The sequence below is a fragment of the Lolium perenne genome, chromosome 2 (assembly GCF_019359855.2).
Source record: "Lolium perenne isolate Kyuss_39 chromosome 2, Kyuss_2.0, whole genome shotgun sequence".
Taxonomy (NCBI): Eukaryota; Viridiplantae; Streptophyta; class Magnoliopsida; order Poales; family Poaceae; genus Lolium; species Lolium perenne.
Window position 1 is genome coordinate 230890313 of NC_067245.2, and position 14897 is coordinate 230905209.

General features: G+C 44.1%; 1 protein-coding gene and 1 long non-coding RNA gene across 2 annotated transcripts in view; one reads left to right on the forward strand and one right to left on the reverse strand.

The window, feature by feature from the left end:
- LOC139835750 (obtusifoliol 14-alpha demethylase-like) overlaps nt 1-5527 on the reverse strand; it is a 38310-nt gene extending 32783 nt beyond the window's left edge. Inside the window, exons 1-2 of the mRNA XM_071825613.1 lie at nt 5379-5527; nt 4350-4568 (exon numbers count right to left, since the gene is read on the reverse strand). Coding sequence (XP_071681714.1) covers nt 4350-4568; nt 5379-5527 — 368 coding nt within the window. The remainder of the gene's footprint in view (nt 1-4349; nt 4569-5378) is intronic.
- Nucleotides 5528-7151: 1624 nt separating this feature from the next.
- On the forward strand, nt 7152-8519 carry LOC127335185 (uncharacterized). The gene is made up of 3 exons (XR_007872635.2): nt 7152-7280; nt 7419-7608; nt 8099-8519. It is a non-coding gene; the product is annotated as an uncharacterized lncRNA (long non-coding RNA).
- Nucleotides 8520-14897: the final 6378 nt, after the last annotated feature.

A 14897-nucleotide genomic window follows, 5' to 3' on the forward strand; every position in this document is an offset into this window, starting at 1 on the left:
ATCATGATGACTACTATGAGATTTACTTAGGATATTACGACAAAGAACATAGACCGCTATCCAGCATGCATCTATGCCTAAAAAATCCACCTTCGGGTTAGCATCCGCACCCCTTCCAGTATTAAGTTGCAAACAACAGACAATTGCATTAAGTACTGTGCGTAATGTAAACAATACAAATATCCTTAGACAAAGCATTTATGTTTTATCCCTAGTGGCAACAGCACATCCACAACCTTAAAACTTTCTGTCACTGTCCTAGATTCAATGGAGGCATGAACCCACTATCGAGCATAAATACTCCCTCTTGGAGTCACAAGTATCAACTTGGCCAGAGCCTCTACTAGCAACGGAGAGCATGCAAGATCATAAACAACACATATATGATAGATCGATAATCAACTTGACATAGTATTCCATATTCATCGGATCCCAACAAACACAACATGTAGCATTACAAATAGATGATCTTGATCATGATAGGCAGCTCACAAGATCTAAACATGATAGCACAAGAGGAGAAGACAACCATCTAGCTACTGCTATGGACCCATAGTCCAAGGATGAACTACTCACGCATCAGTCCGGAGGCGGGCATGGTGATGTAGAGCCCTCCGGTGATGATTCCCCTCTCCGGCAGGGTGCCGGAGGCGATCTTCAAAACCCCCCGAGATGGGGTTGACGGCGGCGGCGTCTCTGGAACTTTTCTCGTATCGTGGCTCTCGGTACTAGGGTTTTCGCGACGGAAGAAATAAATAGGCGAAGGGGCAGAGTCGGGGGCGCCCGAGGGGCCCACCCCATATGCCGGCGCGGCCAGGGGACCCACCGTGCCGCCATGTGGGGTGGCCGCCTCGTGGCCCCTCTTCGTCTCCTCTTCGGTGTTCTGGAAGGCTCCGTGGAAAATAAGACCGTGGGCTTTTGTTTCGTCCAATTCCGAGAATATTTCCTGTGTAGGATTTCTGAAACCAAAAACAGCAGAAAACAGGAACTGGCGCTTCGGCATCTTGTTAATAGGTTAGTACCGGAAAATGCATCAAAATGATGTAAAGTGTATATAAAACATGTGAGTATTGTCATAAAACTAGCATGGAACATAAGAAATTATAGATACGTTTGAGACGTATCACCCTCCTCCCCCGCCTCATTGGTGCAAAAACCCTAGAAAAATAGCACAATATTCGATTCGTGGGATGAGGCGGCGCTAGAGGCGGCCGTAGAAGTCGTGGAGGCGGACCCGCAACTCGCAGAGTACGAGGCGTGGGAGGAGGCGGCGCTAGCGGCGACCATAGATGCCTATGTCGCGGACGAGCGGCAGGGCCAGGAGGCGGAGGGCGGCTGCGGGTGACGCGGCGGGAGGCGGAGCGGCTGCGGGAGGAGGCGGAGGAGGCGGAGCGGCTAGAGTTCCTGGAGGCGCGGCGGCGGCGGGAGGCGCTAAGCCAGCGCCGGTGGGAGGCGAGCCAGCAGAAGGGGTGGGAGGAGCTTGAGCTGCGGCGACGGCAACGTGAGGAGACGCAGCGCCAGGATGAAGTCTACGGGCGGCGGAGTTTGGCGGAGTTGCAGCTCCGGCTACAGAGCCGGCTACAGAGGCAGGAGTTGGATCACCGTCGGCAGCGGGATGAGCTGGAGATGCAGCTGGTCGGGAGGCAGTGGCCGCGGATAGAGCCGCGTACTTGACGTTCGTGACAGAGAGAGCAGCGGGGAATCGACGATAGAGGAGCAACGGAGAGACCAGAGGAGAGAGCATGGGAGAGAGCTCCGGCCGATCGTCCACCTCCACAGAGTCGGGTGGCCAGTAGGTAGTAGGTAAGAGATAAGCAGGTTTCGTCCGAGGTCGAGGAGTGAATAATGTTTTACTCAGATTTGCTCGAAAATATTATTCATTCATCGATCCTCAATGACACTAAAACGAAACTACAAATATTAATATGTTTTTTTATGTAAAAAAACATCTATCGAGGCCGCCGGTTTGGAGGCACCGGTATGAAAACAACATCTTCAAATAGAGGATGCAGTGCCGATGTCCCCATACGGAGGTGCCGACGCCTCTGCCGGTGACTATTTGTTTGCCGGTGGAAATGTTCTAACTTAGCCTTGCCCCCGTCGCACGGTCTTGCAGCCACCGGTGCGAGAGGACCTTGGAACCTTCCCGAGGACGCCTCTGTCTTCACCATGCTAAGAGCCACCACTCCATCAACTCCATCGCCTCAAATCTGATCACTCCGGAGAAGCTTCAGTCAAGAACTCAAGGTCACCGAAGCGACGCATACAGGCCGCCGGAACATCACCGACGTCTTCTACCTCGTTCACGCGGACCCCTATGTCAACTACATCGTCAACTTCTCCGGAGCGTCGCCATCAAACACGTACGACCCCGTCGTCATCGTCTTCTACGACACCACCACCCTAGGTCGTTCCATCCGTAGTCTGTAGCTAGAAACTACTATCTCTGTCCTAACTATAAAACGCCAATCAGATCACTTACTGAAGATCACATACTGAACTGGTACTAGTCTATGCTATGTTACCATGCGTACCGACCCTTTAATTTTCATATGCAGATCATAAGCTAACATGGTTTGTACTAGCTCACGTCTAACTTTGAAATTCCCTATCTCTAATTATATAGCTCCGTTTTAGATACCTTTTGTTGGGTAGTAAAATTATCTATCTAGTGATACCACTTCTTCGGATTAATGAATTTTCGAATCTACATGTTTTAAAACTGATTTTGAACTTTGTTTTGTCATATCTTCAGATCTAAAAGTTTCACCTGAGTAAATCTTTTCGCAATTTGATCATCACGACACCGTATATCCTTCAAAACATTCCACTCTAATGTTATTTAAAGTAAATAGTATATTTAACAATATTGGTGTGTTTTGCCTTTTGTTTATATGTTATGTGCTTTGTTTGACTCTTTATTTGCAATGGTTGTTTATTAACACTACTTTTTATATACGTTAGATTTGATCGGAGTGCGCGAGCGAATGTCATGAAGAAGTATTCACCATCAAATTTCACTAAGGCAAGTGTCACTCATGTTCTACTATTTTTCTATGCATGTAGTTTTACTTAGTAGAATTTGCATGTGTAGGATATTTTCAAGCAAAGAGTATATATGCTAGGCTATGCTGACCTATATTCTTAGGATTCCTCTAGTTTTTCTTAAGTTGCCATCGTAGGTAGTTTTGCTTAGTCATGCTACTAGATACGTAGTTGGGATATCATGATCAGATGAGATGAAGAATTTTTTTTGTTATAAATGAAAACAACTTGATGAATGAATCACCTAGGCGAATTGGTATGAGTGAAGCGCCTGCACGGTGAAATTTGGTGGGGTCCGCCGCCCAGGAACAAAAGAGATTGAACATGTTTCATGTTTAGTGTCATATGGGCTCTGTCTTGACTAAGTAGGTTGTAGGAACCGTCCCAACGTGACCAGCAGATGTAGTTGTGTAGGTTGGCACGGGTCCATCCAGAGGACTCGACTTCCTACTTCTGAAAATAGTTTCGTCTTAGTCTTCTCCCAACCATTTGAGGAAAATGAGCATCATGGTGGAAAAAGGGCAGACTGAGTCGTGCGAGTAAAGTGTGCAAACCTCTGCAGAGTGTAAAAATAAGTACTTAGCCGTGTCCCCGGTTACGGACAACTTTGAGCAACTGGATCTGAAGTTGTTGGAAGATCTCTCTCATCCAAATTTCTTAAGTTAAAATATGATGGGCAAACTTGGGTAGTAATGTATGAGGCTGTCCCTAGTGAGCCAGTGTGATGAGAACTTGGGTTCATGCTCTTATACAATTTGAAATGTTTGAAGCTGGATCGGCCGTATCCTTTCCTGGTGAGCCAGTGTGATGAGAACGTGGGTTCATGCTCCTAGACATTTATTTTCAAAGACAAATAATGTTTACAAATGATAGGGAAAAATGCTTGCTTTTCTGCAAATGAGCCAAAATCTACCAGCCAAATAAGCATGTAGTTGTTATGCGCCATTTATATCCACCAAATGTGACATCTTGCCAATACAATTCAAATGCATTGACCCTTTGGGTTGTAATGTTTTATGTTGCAGATTTTAACGAGTGAGTTTTGATAACTAGGGTTACAAATCTATCCTCAACATGCTCGTCTGTGGCACATGAAGATAAAGGATTTCATGTTGTCTTTATTTCGGTGTAATCTCTGATGTTATGCTAGCCTTGTGCTAAGCAAAATTTGTAAGTTATTAACTCCAGACTATGCGAATGTAATAAAGATCTTTGTTTCTTGGTATTACATCTTAAACTGTGTGTGCTAGCGATTGATCCAGGTACTAGCACAATAAACACAAGAATCGGCAACAATTATACACTTTTGCTCCTCTAAAGCAGCATTTAAGAAATTCTCATGGCTCAAAAGGCAAGCTCCAGTCCACGTGCTAGTCGTTGCGCTTGTGTGGTTTCCCGCAAAGATCAAGCCAAGGATCATCGCGCTGACTTCTTCTATGGTTGTGGCTGTGCCATGTTTGTATGTTGAATCAATAAATCTCTGGAGCACATCCTCCTCGACATGCTTGGAGCTTTTGCGTGACCTTTTTCAATAAAGAGCATATATTAATACCGCGGAGATACCAATTACAGCCAGTCTCTGCAACAAACATCATGCCATAATGGCATAAAGGATGCACACAGCCAAAAGAGAGAAAATAATTACAGAAAAAGAATGGTCCCGCTACACAGATCCATAACTTGAAACAACAACACTGGCACCACCAAGACAACACCAGAAACTCAGCTTCTCCATAAGCGACGCCTCAAAGAAGGAAACAATGCAGAAACGATGTCGTCGCCCGATCATAGATCTTAGGTTTTGACCCTGAAGAAAGTCATCTCTCTCAAAACAATGCCTTCAACAAGAACATTGTCAGACACAACCAATTAAGGCAATACCTTGGGTTTTCACCAAGAAAGATAAGACTCTGAGCTTCTCCTGTGCAGCCGCCCCCACATACCAGTCGTTGTTACAAGCTAGCCACGAGTCGCCAAGCCAATTCCAGCTCAGCACCAAGATCCGAGATTATAGGTATTCCACCGATCTCGGCTTGATGACCTTCTCCGCTATCACCATGGAAAGAAAACGAGCTTCATGATATTAATAGCCATCAGAGATTCGAGGCAATCTCTCTGAAACCAAACAGCCTGATAAAAACATGGGTGCGTACGACCGAAATCACCCAATCTAGCAATCATCAAGCATTGTTTGCATAATGAATTTCTCCAGCAGGACCTTCCGGAACACGACAATCCACCCAGACTGGATGGAACAAGCACCCGACAAATCTTCAAACTTGGTGCGAGAAGAATCCTAAAACCGCCACCTTTAGTCTTCGATGCGGACGAACCGGCCCCCACGCTGCCATCCACCGCCCGACGATGATGAAGGAGGTAATCGCCTCGCTAAGTCGTCGCCGCCAAGCCCATGGCGGTCGCAGAGAAGAAGACTTGGCAGTAGGGTGCGTTCCCCGTTCAGGAACCCGGCGGCGCTGCCCATGGTCGCCCGAATGAATCGTCCAAAGCCGTCGTCGTGGTAGACCGTAGAGGACAAAGCAGAACAACCATGCCCAAAACGGGCCTAGATCAGACCCGCGCTGCTGCCAGCTTACCATGCCGCCGTCGCCCACCGTCGGCTACCCGCACCCCGACGCCTCTCTGCCACATCCGCTGCGCTAAACCCGCCCGCCGCCGCACCTCCCCGCCCGGATGTGCCGGTGGACGCGCTGCCTCCACTACCCTATACCCTCCACCGCTTGGCGGGAAGGGCGCCGCCACCGCCGCCAATGTCGGCGACGACGACAACCTAGCCGGGGGGCATTGAGAGGGAGGTGGGGTGACCAGGGGTGGCCCCCTCCGAAGTCGCCCGAGCGGGGACGACCCGGGAGGCCATTTTCCTCTCTTGCGTGACCTAACAACCTTAGATAGTATTTACTGGAATAGGGATATATGGGAATATGAAATTGGCAAAGTTCACACCTTCCTCAGAACTGGCCAAACATCTTCTCTCTGACCTCTTTTCCGACAAGGCATCGACTTGAAATCAACATAAGTAGTTCCTCAAATTCATGTTTCAGATCGACTACCCCTTCTTCTCCCCATTTTGCGAAATATTTCTGTGGAACGTAAATACATTAATATGTTGTCAGTAAATCGAATCCTTCTTACAGTAGCAAACAAAGATGCAAGGCAAGTTTCTAACACTAGCATCATTAAGAAAAATTACACATAAGATACTTTTGCGGGAAGTGTTGGTCTCATTTGCACCATGGGTAAACTACATTTTTGTTCAACATGCTGTGACCACGGGAAACTCAAATTTAGCCGTGTGCACGGTTATTTACCGTGATTAAAACGTCAGGGCTCACGGTAAATCTCGAATTCCCGTCCGCCCTCCAAAAACCTCACTGCAACGTTAACGAAATCCACACGGCAAAACAAGAACCACACAGCGAATCTTTGAAAAAACAGACGGCGAAACAAGGCACACGTCAAAATAAAAAGAAAAATCACGGCAAACAAATCCTCTCGGAGAATTTGTGGCCACGTGTCTCCACCATTAAGTTGAACACATGGCAACGGATTCGCCGTGAGGAAAGGGCCCTTTACCGTGTGCTTTGGTTTTCCTGTAGTGTGTAATTAAACGCCTGCAGCTATTTTTTCATTTCACGCAACAAATAACGTGAAGGTGTCTTGCCATCTATTTTTTTTTATCCAATTCAACTTCTTTCAGCCACAAGGGGTGTTGAGTGAGCAACAACAACAATGCAGCAGCCTGCAAGTAATTGATGTTGTCTTTGCTTATTTTTCAGATAATCAGAATTAATTTCCTTCTTGTTTTCCAGATTTAGCATGCATCCTTTATATTCTGAAGATATGCATATATTCTTTATGCTCAAGTGACACGGTGGTTGCTGAATCTGAATTTTAAGTAAAAATTAAAATTAGTTCATCTCCCATTGTCCCACGTTTAAGGTCTGCAAAAGCATTTGCAACTGGTGCATCGTAGCTAAACTGTTTTTTTTTGTGTGAGAAGCAATTCATTTTTAGTTTTTCATTTAAGAAGTAATGGAGATATGTCGTATGTATTGTTGCTAACATTTACTGTATGGTGTATGTAGATGTTGTTCGTTGCATTGAAGAGAGAGGACAACAAGAAATTGTTGGATGTTTACCCGGGATGATTTTTTCATTGCATTGGAGGGAGAGGACAACAGGAGCAAGAGAGCAAGACTTGCTGGATGTTTGCCCTGGTAATTTTTTTCACCTCATATTTAAAACAATATCTGCGTAGATTTAAAGATGTGTCCTTCAGAGGTGACTTTCGAGTGGTTTTATCTTTTATGTACCTATTTGCAATAATTAATTTTGATTCTGTTCTAAATGGCAAGGTCGGGTAGACTAGCAGCCTGGAGGTATGGAGATACCTCGCAGCTTTGTTGATGACTGGATGCAAGGCATGATCAAGAGTATGCCAGACGATAAATTTATTTAGCTGAATCCTCTTATATGAAGCAAGTGCAGATTACATATAAGCGACATGGAGCCACATCCATTGCCAATAAGATCAATTTTTGCATGGTGAGTCGTAGATCCTCCTCATGTTTGTTTTATTCAACATGATTGTTTTCAAGTGCCTCTCTATGATCTGACGGTCTGGTGATGAATTTAGGACAGCTGTATATGTTCATTTGGGCTGGGTGATTAGTCTTTGAAACTAAGGTACTGTGATTTGGGGTTGTATGCATTATTTACTCAAGCAGCTCCATTTAGTTATTCTTTGTGAAAAAGTTATTAGTTTCAGTACAGGGTCGTATCATTTTGGTGGAATTCCAACTCCTGCATAAAGTACTACTCAACATGCTTTAGATTTCCTTACTTATCGCATCTTAAAGATGTTTGATTTTTCTTGGGAGTACTTTTGTGTTCTCTGTATCTCAGTGGCTGTTTTCAGTGTCAAGTTTCTGAAAATGTATGCAGTACTTAATTAAACTGCAGTACCTATCGCATCTTAAAGATGTATGCAGTTCTAAAAAAGCTGCTCTGAAGTTGGGTATCTGGATTTCATCAGGTCCAGGTGAGCCTCTTTATGTCTCTCTTCTCCTCTTCACATATTCTCAGGTTCACATCATGTTCTGTTTTTTTTTTCTGAGTTTGATTTCTTATTCAGCTCTCTGTATCTCCTTTTCTCAAGTGATATATAGTAAGATGAATAAATTATGTTGATCAAACTCATAGAGCTTCTCATTTCTGTTTGTGTAGATTTTATTTCTCTACGCCTACATGGTATTCGATAAATTCCAAGGAGGCCCGCCGCACCCCAAGCCCAGCTGATGATGGCAGCTCTGCGAGTCCTCTCCACGAAGAAGCCACGGGAGGAGCTCGGTGAATGGTGTACAATGGCAGCATAGGGTGGACGACCGCAGCCTTAGCTGATGGACAACGGTGGACAGTAGCAGGTACAAAGTCGTTTCTTGATTTTCTATTGTTTCTTGAGTCCATAAAATTATACATGTTGATTTTCTATTGTTTCATGTCCCTGGTTTTGCTGGGGGGAGCAACATTGCATGGCTGTTTATCAGTCTGCAAATGATGTATTGATGCCATCTCCCTCCAATGTCAGATTCAATGTGATATGGAAAGCTACAACTCCCTGCAATGTCAGGTTCAATGTGATATGGAAAGCTACAACTATCTAGACTTTGGAAAGGACATGATTTGATAGCTGCAGGTGGCCGGTTGGATCTAACAAATAAATGGTCAAGCTTGATATCCCTAAATAGATGTAACAAGGTGTTAGCTGCCCATTTAGTGAAAATTTACCCTTATTTAGTTTGGATCCTTTGCCAACTCTTTTCATGTTTTAACTGTTTGATAGGCTTCTACCCATCACTTTTGAAAGTGAAATTCTTTAGTTGGACTTTTTTCTGCATATAATGCTAAAGCAACTCCACATGTACCAAGTTCCAGAGTTCTATGCATGCCTTCCTCTGCATGTAGGTTGCAGGTTCTTTGCCCATTTCTTATGGAATTTCTGCTAATAGTAAAACTCCCTTGTGATTATTGTTCTTGTGTTTAAAGATATATGGTTATTCATGTACATATAGCTTCAGCAAAAGCACATGACTTCGCTTCTTGATTGGTATCTGAACTGAGACATTTAGGCCCTTTGGTGCCTCCTTTATTTTGTACTAACATCCATGCTTAAATTATAGTATGCAGATTATTAATTTTTTTCCCATGTGTTTGTTGCAGTTTGTTTTCATGGTTTGGAATATTCTGTAGCTATACAAGAAGGTCATCATCACAGGTGAGCATAAGTTGAACCAACTTCTTATGTTGTGCTGCTCCATGTTTCTATATTTTACTATCTCAGATGACTATTCTGCGTTTGCCATCTGAAAAGAAGCAGTCATTTTTGTGTAACTGGCTAGAATATGTTGTAGGTACTGTACTGAAAGGTATTGTGAGGCTAGGTGATGGTTTAGAATTTTGCAGTTCATTACGAAGCCTCATGATTCTGATTTTATGTCCAGAGCGCTAATTGGAGAGTGAGCTGTTGACTGTATTTATATTGTAATATATAAATCTCTTGGGAATGAGGTGTGTTTTCATCAAAGGTTACTAGCTAGGTGCTCTGCTTACTTCTTGTTGTTTCTGCTGGTTTTTTAGGGTATTAGTCTGGTCTCCCGTCCTCTTCTAACCATTGTTTGTTTGCAGTGCTGTAGAATTTTTTCAAAATTAGTTAGGTTAGTCATGTTATTACAGGCTTCCCAACCATTTAGATATATTACTTATATGTGCTTCCTTGTGTTCAAATATACATCCATGACCCCAGTAATACTGAAATATTTTGGGTCAGTGGAATGCCTGAATGCAATTTGAATGACAGGTTCTTTTGGAGCTTTAGGAGCGAGCAACCAAATTAGAGGCAATAGAACTTGATGAATCAAATTCATCGGTAAGCTATAGTACTCTCCTTTTCTGGTCAAGTCACATTACAATAGAACTTGAGCACATCCATTTTCTATTTTGCCAACGGCGTGCACGCTTGGCCAGATTTGAGAACGATAGGAATGTATCATTCATACTTCCATGAAGCTTTTGATCTAATCTAATGGCATACAGGCTCGGGGCTCAGTGATGTAGATGAAGTTTTGTCAGGACAAACGCTTGGTGATTTCTGTTCTCTGCACTTCCAGTCTTCCGCCACTTATACGCGGGATTTTTAAACTAAGTTTCCCTTGTCCGTTTAAAATGATGTAGATGAAGTTTTGCTAGGCCAAACGCTTGGTGAGAGTTCTGTCTCATGCATGAACCTTTTCAAAGCGAAATGTATTACATTTCCTAATTCATCGGGATACTTTCTTAGAAAATAATATCGTGTCTCCTCGAAAATATTGTGTTCTGAAAAGTTTGAGAATTTTGCTTACACTATGTGTTAGCATGTCTCATCAGAATCCACTCCTTACTCATGAAAGTACAAATAGCAATTTGCAGTTTGGGCTGGGGGCATTTGAAGCTTCAATATGATGCAGCTGGAGCATAATCGTGTATGTGTACTCCGATAGCAAGACCCAGGTAGCTAGGCTGCAATGATTGTATTTTGTGACTTGTTTTAGTTCTTTTATATATATAAAGTCACACAATTGATTACCATGAGTTATCTTACTAGCAGCTCATTGTTTGGTGTTGGATATAGAATTATTGTACTCTGTATTTTTCTTTAAGAGTGTTTTGCTTAGTAAAAGAGAAGGTGACACTTAATATCATTTGTGCAGTTGTAGGCTTGCATCATGTGGTTTATGGGAATCCTATAGTAATTTTTTTAGTGTTCTTGTGTTGGACATGAAACAGGGTACCAATGTTCCGAGAATGGAACAATTCTGTCCCCTCTATATAAACGTTGAGGCAAAAGCTGGCGTTTTGATCATAGGATTAAATGTTAATGCCAAGCCATTTTGGGTGTGTTTGGTAGCCCGGGGGAGCACAGATTTTCCCATCTCAACCGAGATATTTGAGAGAGAACATGTTTGTTAGGTCGGGTCGGGCCTTCCCAGCACTGGCGACCTCATACGAAAAACGCCTCAGAGCCAGGCTGAGGAGCGAAGCTCAAATCGAGCTTCCCTCCTCGCCCGGGCTCTCCTCATCCCACGAAACACTGTTTCGGGCCCCCACCGCACCCCCAGACCCCCGCCCGACCCGTGCTTATCCCCCTCGCACCCCTCGTCCTCCTCTCTCCCACCGAGCGATGCCTCCTCGCACCGGGCGCCAGCGCCGCCTCCCTGCACACCGAGCGCCAGCGCCGCCTCCTACCACCAAGCGCCTCCTCTCCCACGTAAGCGCCGCCTCTCCCACGCGAGCGCCGCCTCTCCCACGCGAGCGCCGCCTCCCTGCGCACCGAGCGCGACGACGGCGTCCACGGCCATGGCTGCATCTCGCACCGCAGCTATGCTCGCGCGACAACGGCCTCGACGGCCCAGCTTGCCCTTACCACGCACGGAGGAGGAGAAGCTCAACCTTCCGGCGGCTGCTCCTCTCACCGGCGGCGGCTCTCTCGCCGGCGGCGGCTCCTCAAGCCTGAGCCCAACATTACAGGACCCGATTGCTTTTAAAGTTTTCTGTTCAGGGACCCGATTGCTTTTTCGTTTTGTATTTAGGGACCTGATTGCTTTTTATTTTAGTATAGCACTGCTCAGGTCATACATGAGAACCAAACAACTTCTCCACTCAGAATTTCTCAACTCATACGGTCTGCCAAACAAGCCAAAATTCTCAACTCAACACAGTTGAGATCAGCAGGGATGAGGTGAGAAACGATTGTTGAGAGGAGCCGACCTACCAAACACACCCTTTATGTTCCTGTTCCGATGATTGATTCATGTATCGACCCTCAGTGACAGTTGAATACTTCTTTTGTGTAACTCTACAATTCTAATAAAGTAATAAAAGCTGCATGCATCAATTGATGCAGAGGCTGGGGCTTGGCCTCCATTTTGAAAAAATATAAAGGTTTTGAAGGATCCAGAGAATGGAACAACTCGGTGCACTCTTGATGAATATTTTGAGGGATCCACTACCTCGAATTGGATAGTAACCTTAGAATAGACTTGTTCAGGGCAGATACTCCAAGCGAGAGCTTAGCTATGAAGAAACATTGCTGGATATTTAGTTCCCAAAGCGAGGAAGCAAAGTTTAAGTTTTTTTGTCTGATATATGTTTCGTCTTCAGATCTGCATCTTTTGCCTTAACGTTTGGAGTTTTTCCCATTTTTCTTGTCAAGATTGGTGCTATTCGCTATAAAATTTGTACCTGGATATATGTCTGCAGAATCATTGCTTCGTTATCTATTATCAAAATTTGTTACTCACCTTCAACGTATTTGATAGTCGTTCTTTCCTTTTGCTGCATCTTGGAGGTTTGTGTAGACGGGGAGAGTGATAAACGTTTTCTGAACAAACTCACTTGTTTGCTAGCTAAATAGTGAATAATTAGACAATCAGCGGTGCACTACATCAAGGGATAGCCATTGTTTTTTGCGAATGTATGTAAGATTGTTCCAACTGAGTGGACTACTCGCAGTCACTTGATTCTGTTTGAAAATATGACTATTGTAATCGTGCAAGCAGGGCGGCTCAATGGCCTGCCTCTCAATCCCTCTCATTTTTTCGATAAAGGATGCTTTTCATTACTTTTATAAGCAATTACATCCAGCCTCTGCATAACCAGGATGCACACAGCCGTTTATGTTGTCTCAGGTTCGAAAAAGATAAAAACAAAAACTAGGCGAGATACACATCAAGATGAAACATATAACGCCTAAGAAGTAGGTGGGGCATCTATCCGTAGACTATGCTGCCACCCATGTTGGGAAAAAGTATCCCTCGCCGTAGCCTCCAACCGTGTACAGACCTCCGTAAACAGGTCTCGGTTCTCCATTCGCTGAAGAGGTAACCACGAACGGAGAATACCTGTACATCTGTAGATGACCTGCAACAAAGAGCAATTCATATCATTAAAAATCTTGTCATTTCTACATAGCCAAAGCGCCCAGATAACTGCTAGCGCCCCCACCCTAAGAAGCAACTTAAACCTTGAATCAACACCATGGAGCCAATTACCAAAGACATTGGCAACACTAGTCGGAGGATACAGGGTAGACGCTACTTGGATGACTGACCATATAGATCTCGCGAACTGGCACTGGAAGAACAAGTGCTTGATTGTTTCGTCCTGTTGACAGAAAACACATCGAGTACTCCCATGCCAATTACGCTTAACAAGATTGTCTTTGGTGAGGATTACCCCTCGACGAAGATACCACCCAAAAATTTTAATTTTTAATGGTATCTTCATCTTCCAAATCTTTTTATTATTATCAACTGGTAGATCAGAAAGAAGGATCGCGTTGTAGAAAGATTTCACAGAGAAAGCACCGTTGGCATGAAGGTTCCATCTAAATTCGTCCGGTTCGTCCGATAATTGAATATCCTCGAGCCGTTGAATTAAGGTATTCCATGCCGCAAGTCTTTGTCCAAGTAAAACCCGTCTGAACGTCACATTCGGGGGTGAGGTAGCCATTACAGTAGCAATGGTATCACCTTGACGACGAGCAATCCTATAAAGAGCTGGATACTGTTCACTTAGGGGTGCGTTGTCAAGCCAAGCATCTTCCCAGAAACGTATTTGTGCTCCATTTCTGATTGAGAAAGTGCCATGGCGAAAAAATTCATTTTTAGTCGCCATTAGCCCGGCCCAGAAGTGAGAATCCCCTGGTTTCCAAACCATTTGGGATAATGTCTTCGAACCGATATACTTTCGCCGAAGGATAGTCTGCCAAGTCCCATCCTCAGTGAGGAGCTTAAACAGCCATTTTCCCAATAGGGCCGAATTCTTGACTTCCAAATCATGAACTCCAAGCCCACCTTGGTCTTTGGGACTACAAACTATACTCCACTTAACCAGTCGATATTTCTTTTTCTCACTGTCCCCTTGCCAAAAGAATCTGGATCGATAATAATCGAGTTTATGCAGAATTCCTTTTGGTAGGATGAAAAATGATAACATATACAGTACCATGTTTGTGAGTACCGAATTAATGAGTACCAATCTTCCACCTAGGGACAGCAACTTGCCTTTCCAGCTACTAAGGCGTTTTTGTAGTCTTTCTTCCACTAATTTCCATTCCGCGATTGTAAGTCTCCGATAATGAATCGGAATACCCAAATAACGAATCGGAAATTGGCCTTGCCCACAACCAAACAACTCTGTGTACAGAGTCACATCATTTTGGGCATCACCGAAGCAGAACAATTCAGTCTTATGGAAATTGATTTTCAATCCTGACAATTGCTCAAAGGCCGCCAAGATTAATTTCAAGTTTTGAGCTTTTTCAAGATCATGATCCATAAATAGAATTGTATCATCGGCGTATTGAAGTATAGATAAGCCACCATCAACTAGATGTGGAATCACTCCTTCAATCTGGCCATCAGCCTTAGCCCGCTCTATGAGTATAGCCAGAATATCCGCTACAATGTTGAACAACATCGGTGATAACGGATCCCCTTGGCGTAACCCTTTTCGTGTTTGGAAATAGTGACCGGTATCATCATTGACCCGGATTGCAACACTACCTCCATACACAAAATCATTTATCAGAGCGCGCCACTCTGGAGAAAAACCTTTCATCCTGAGTGTTTGCTGAAAAAACGACCACTTAACTTTATCATACGCCTTTTCAAAATCTAGTTTCAAAATAACCCCATTTAATTTCTTAGAATGCATCTCATGTACCGTCTCATGCAAGACCGCCACTCCATCAAGGATATTTCTTCCTTGCATAAATGCCGTCTGTGATGGCTGGACAA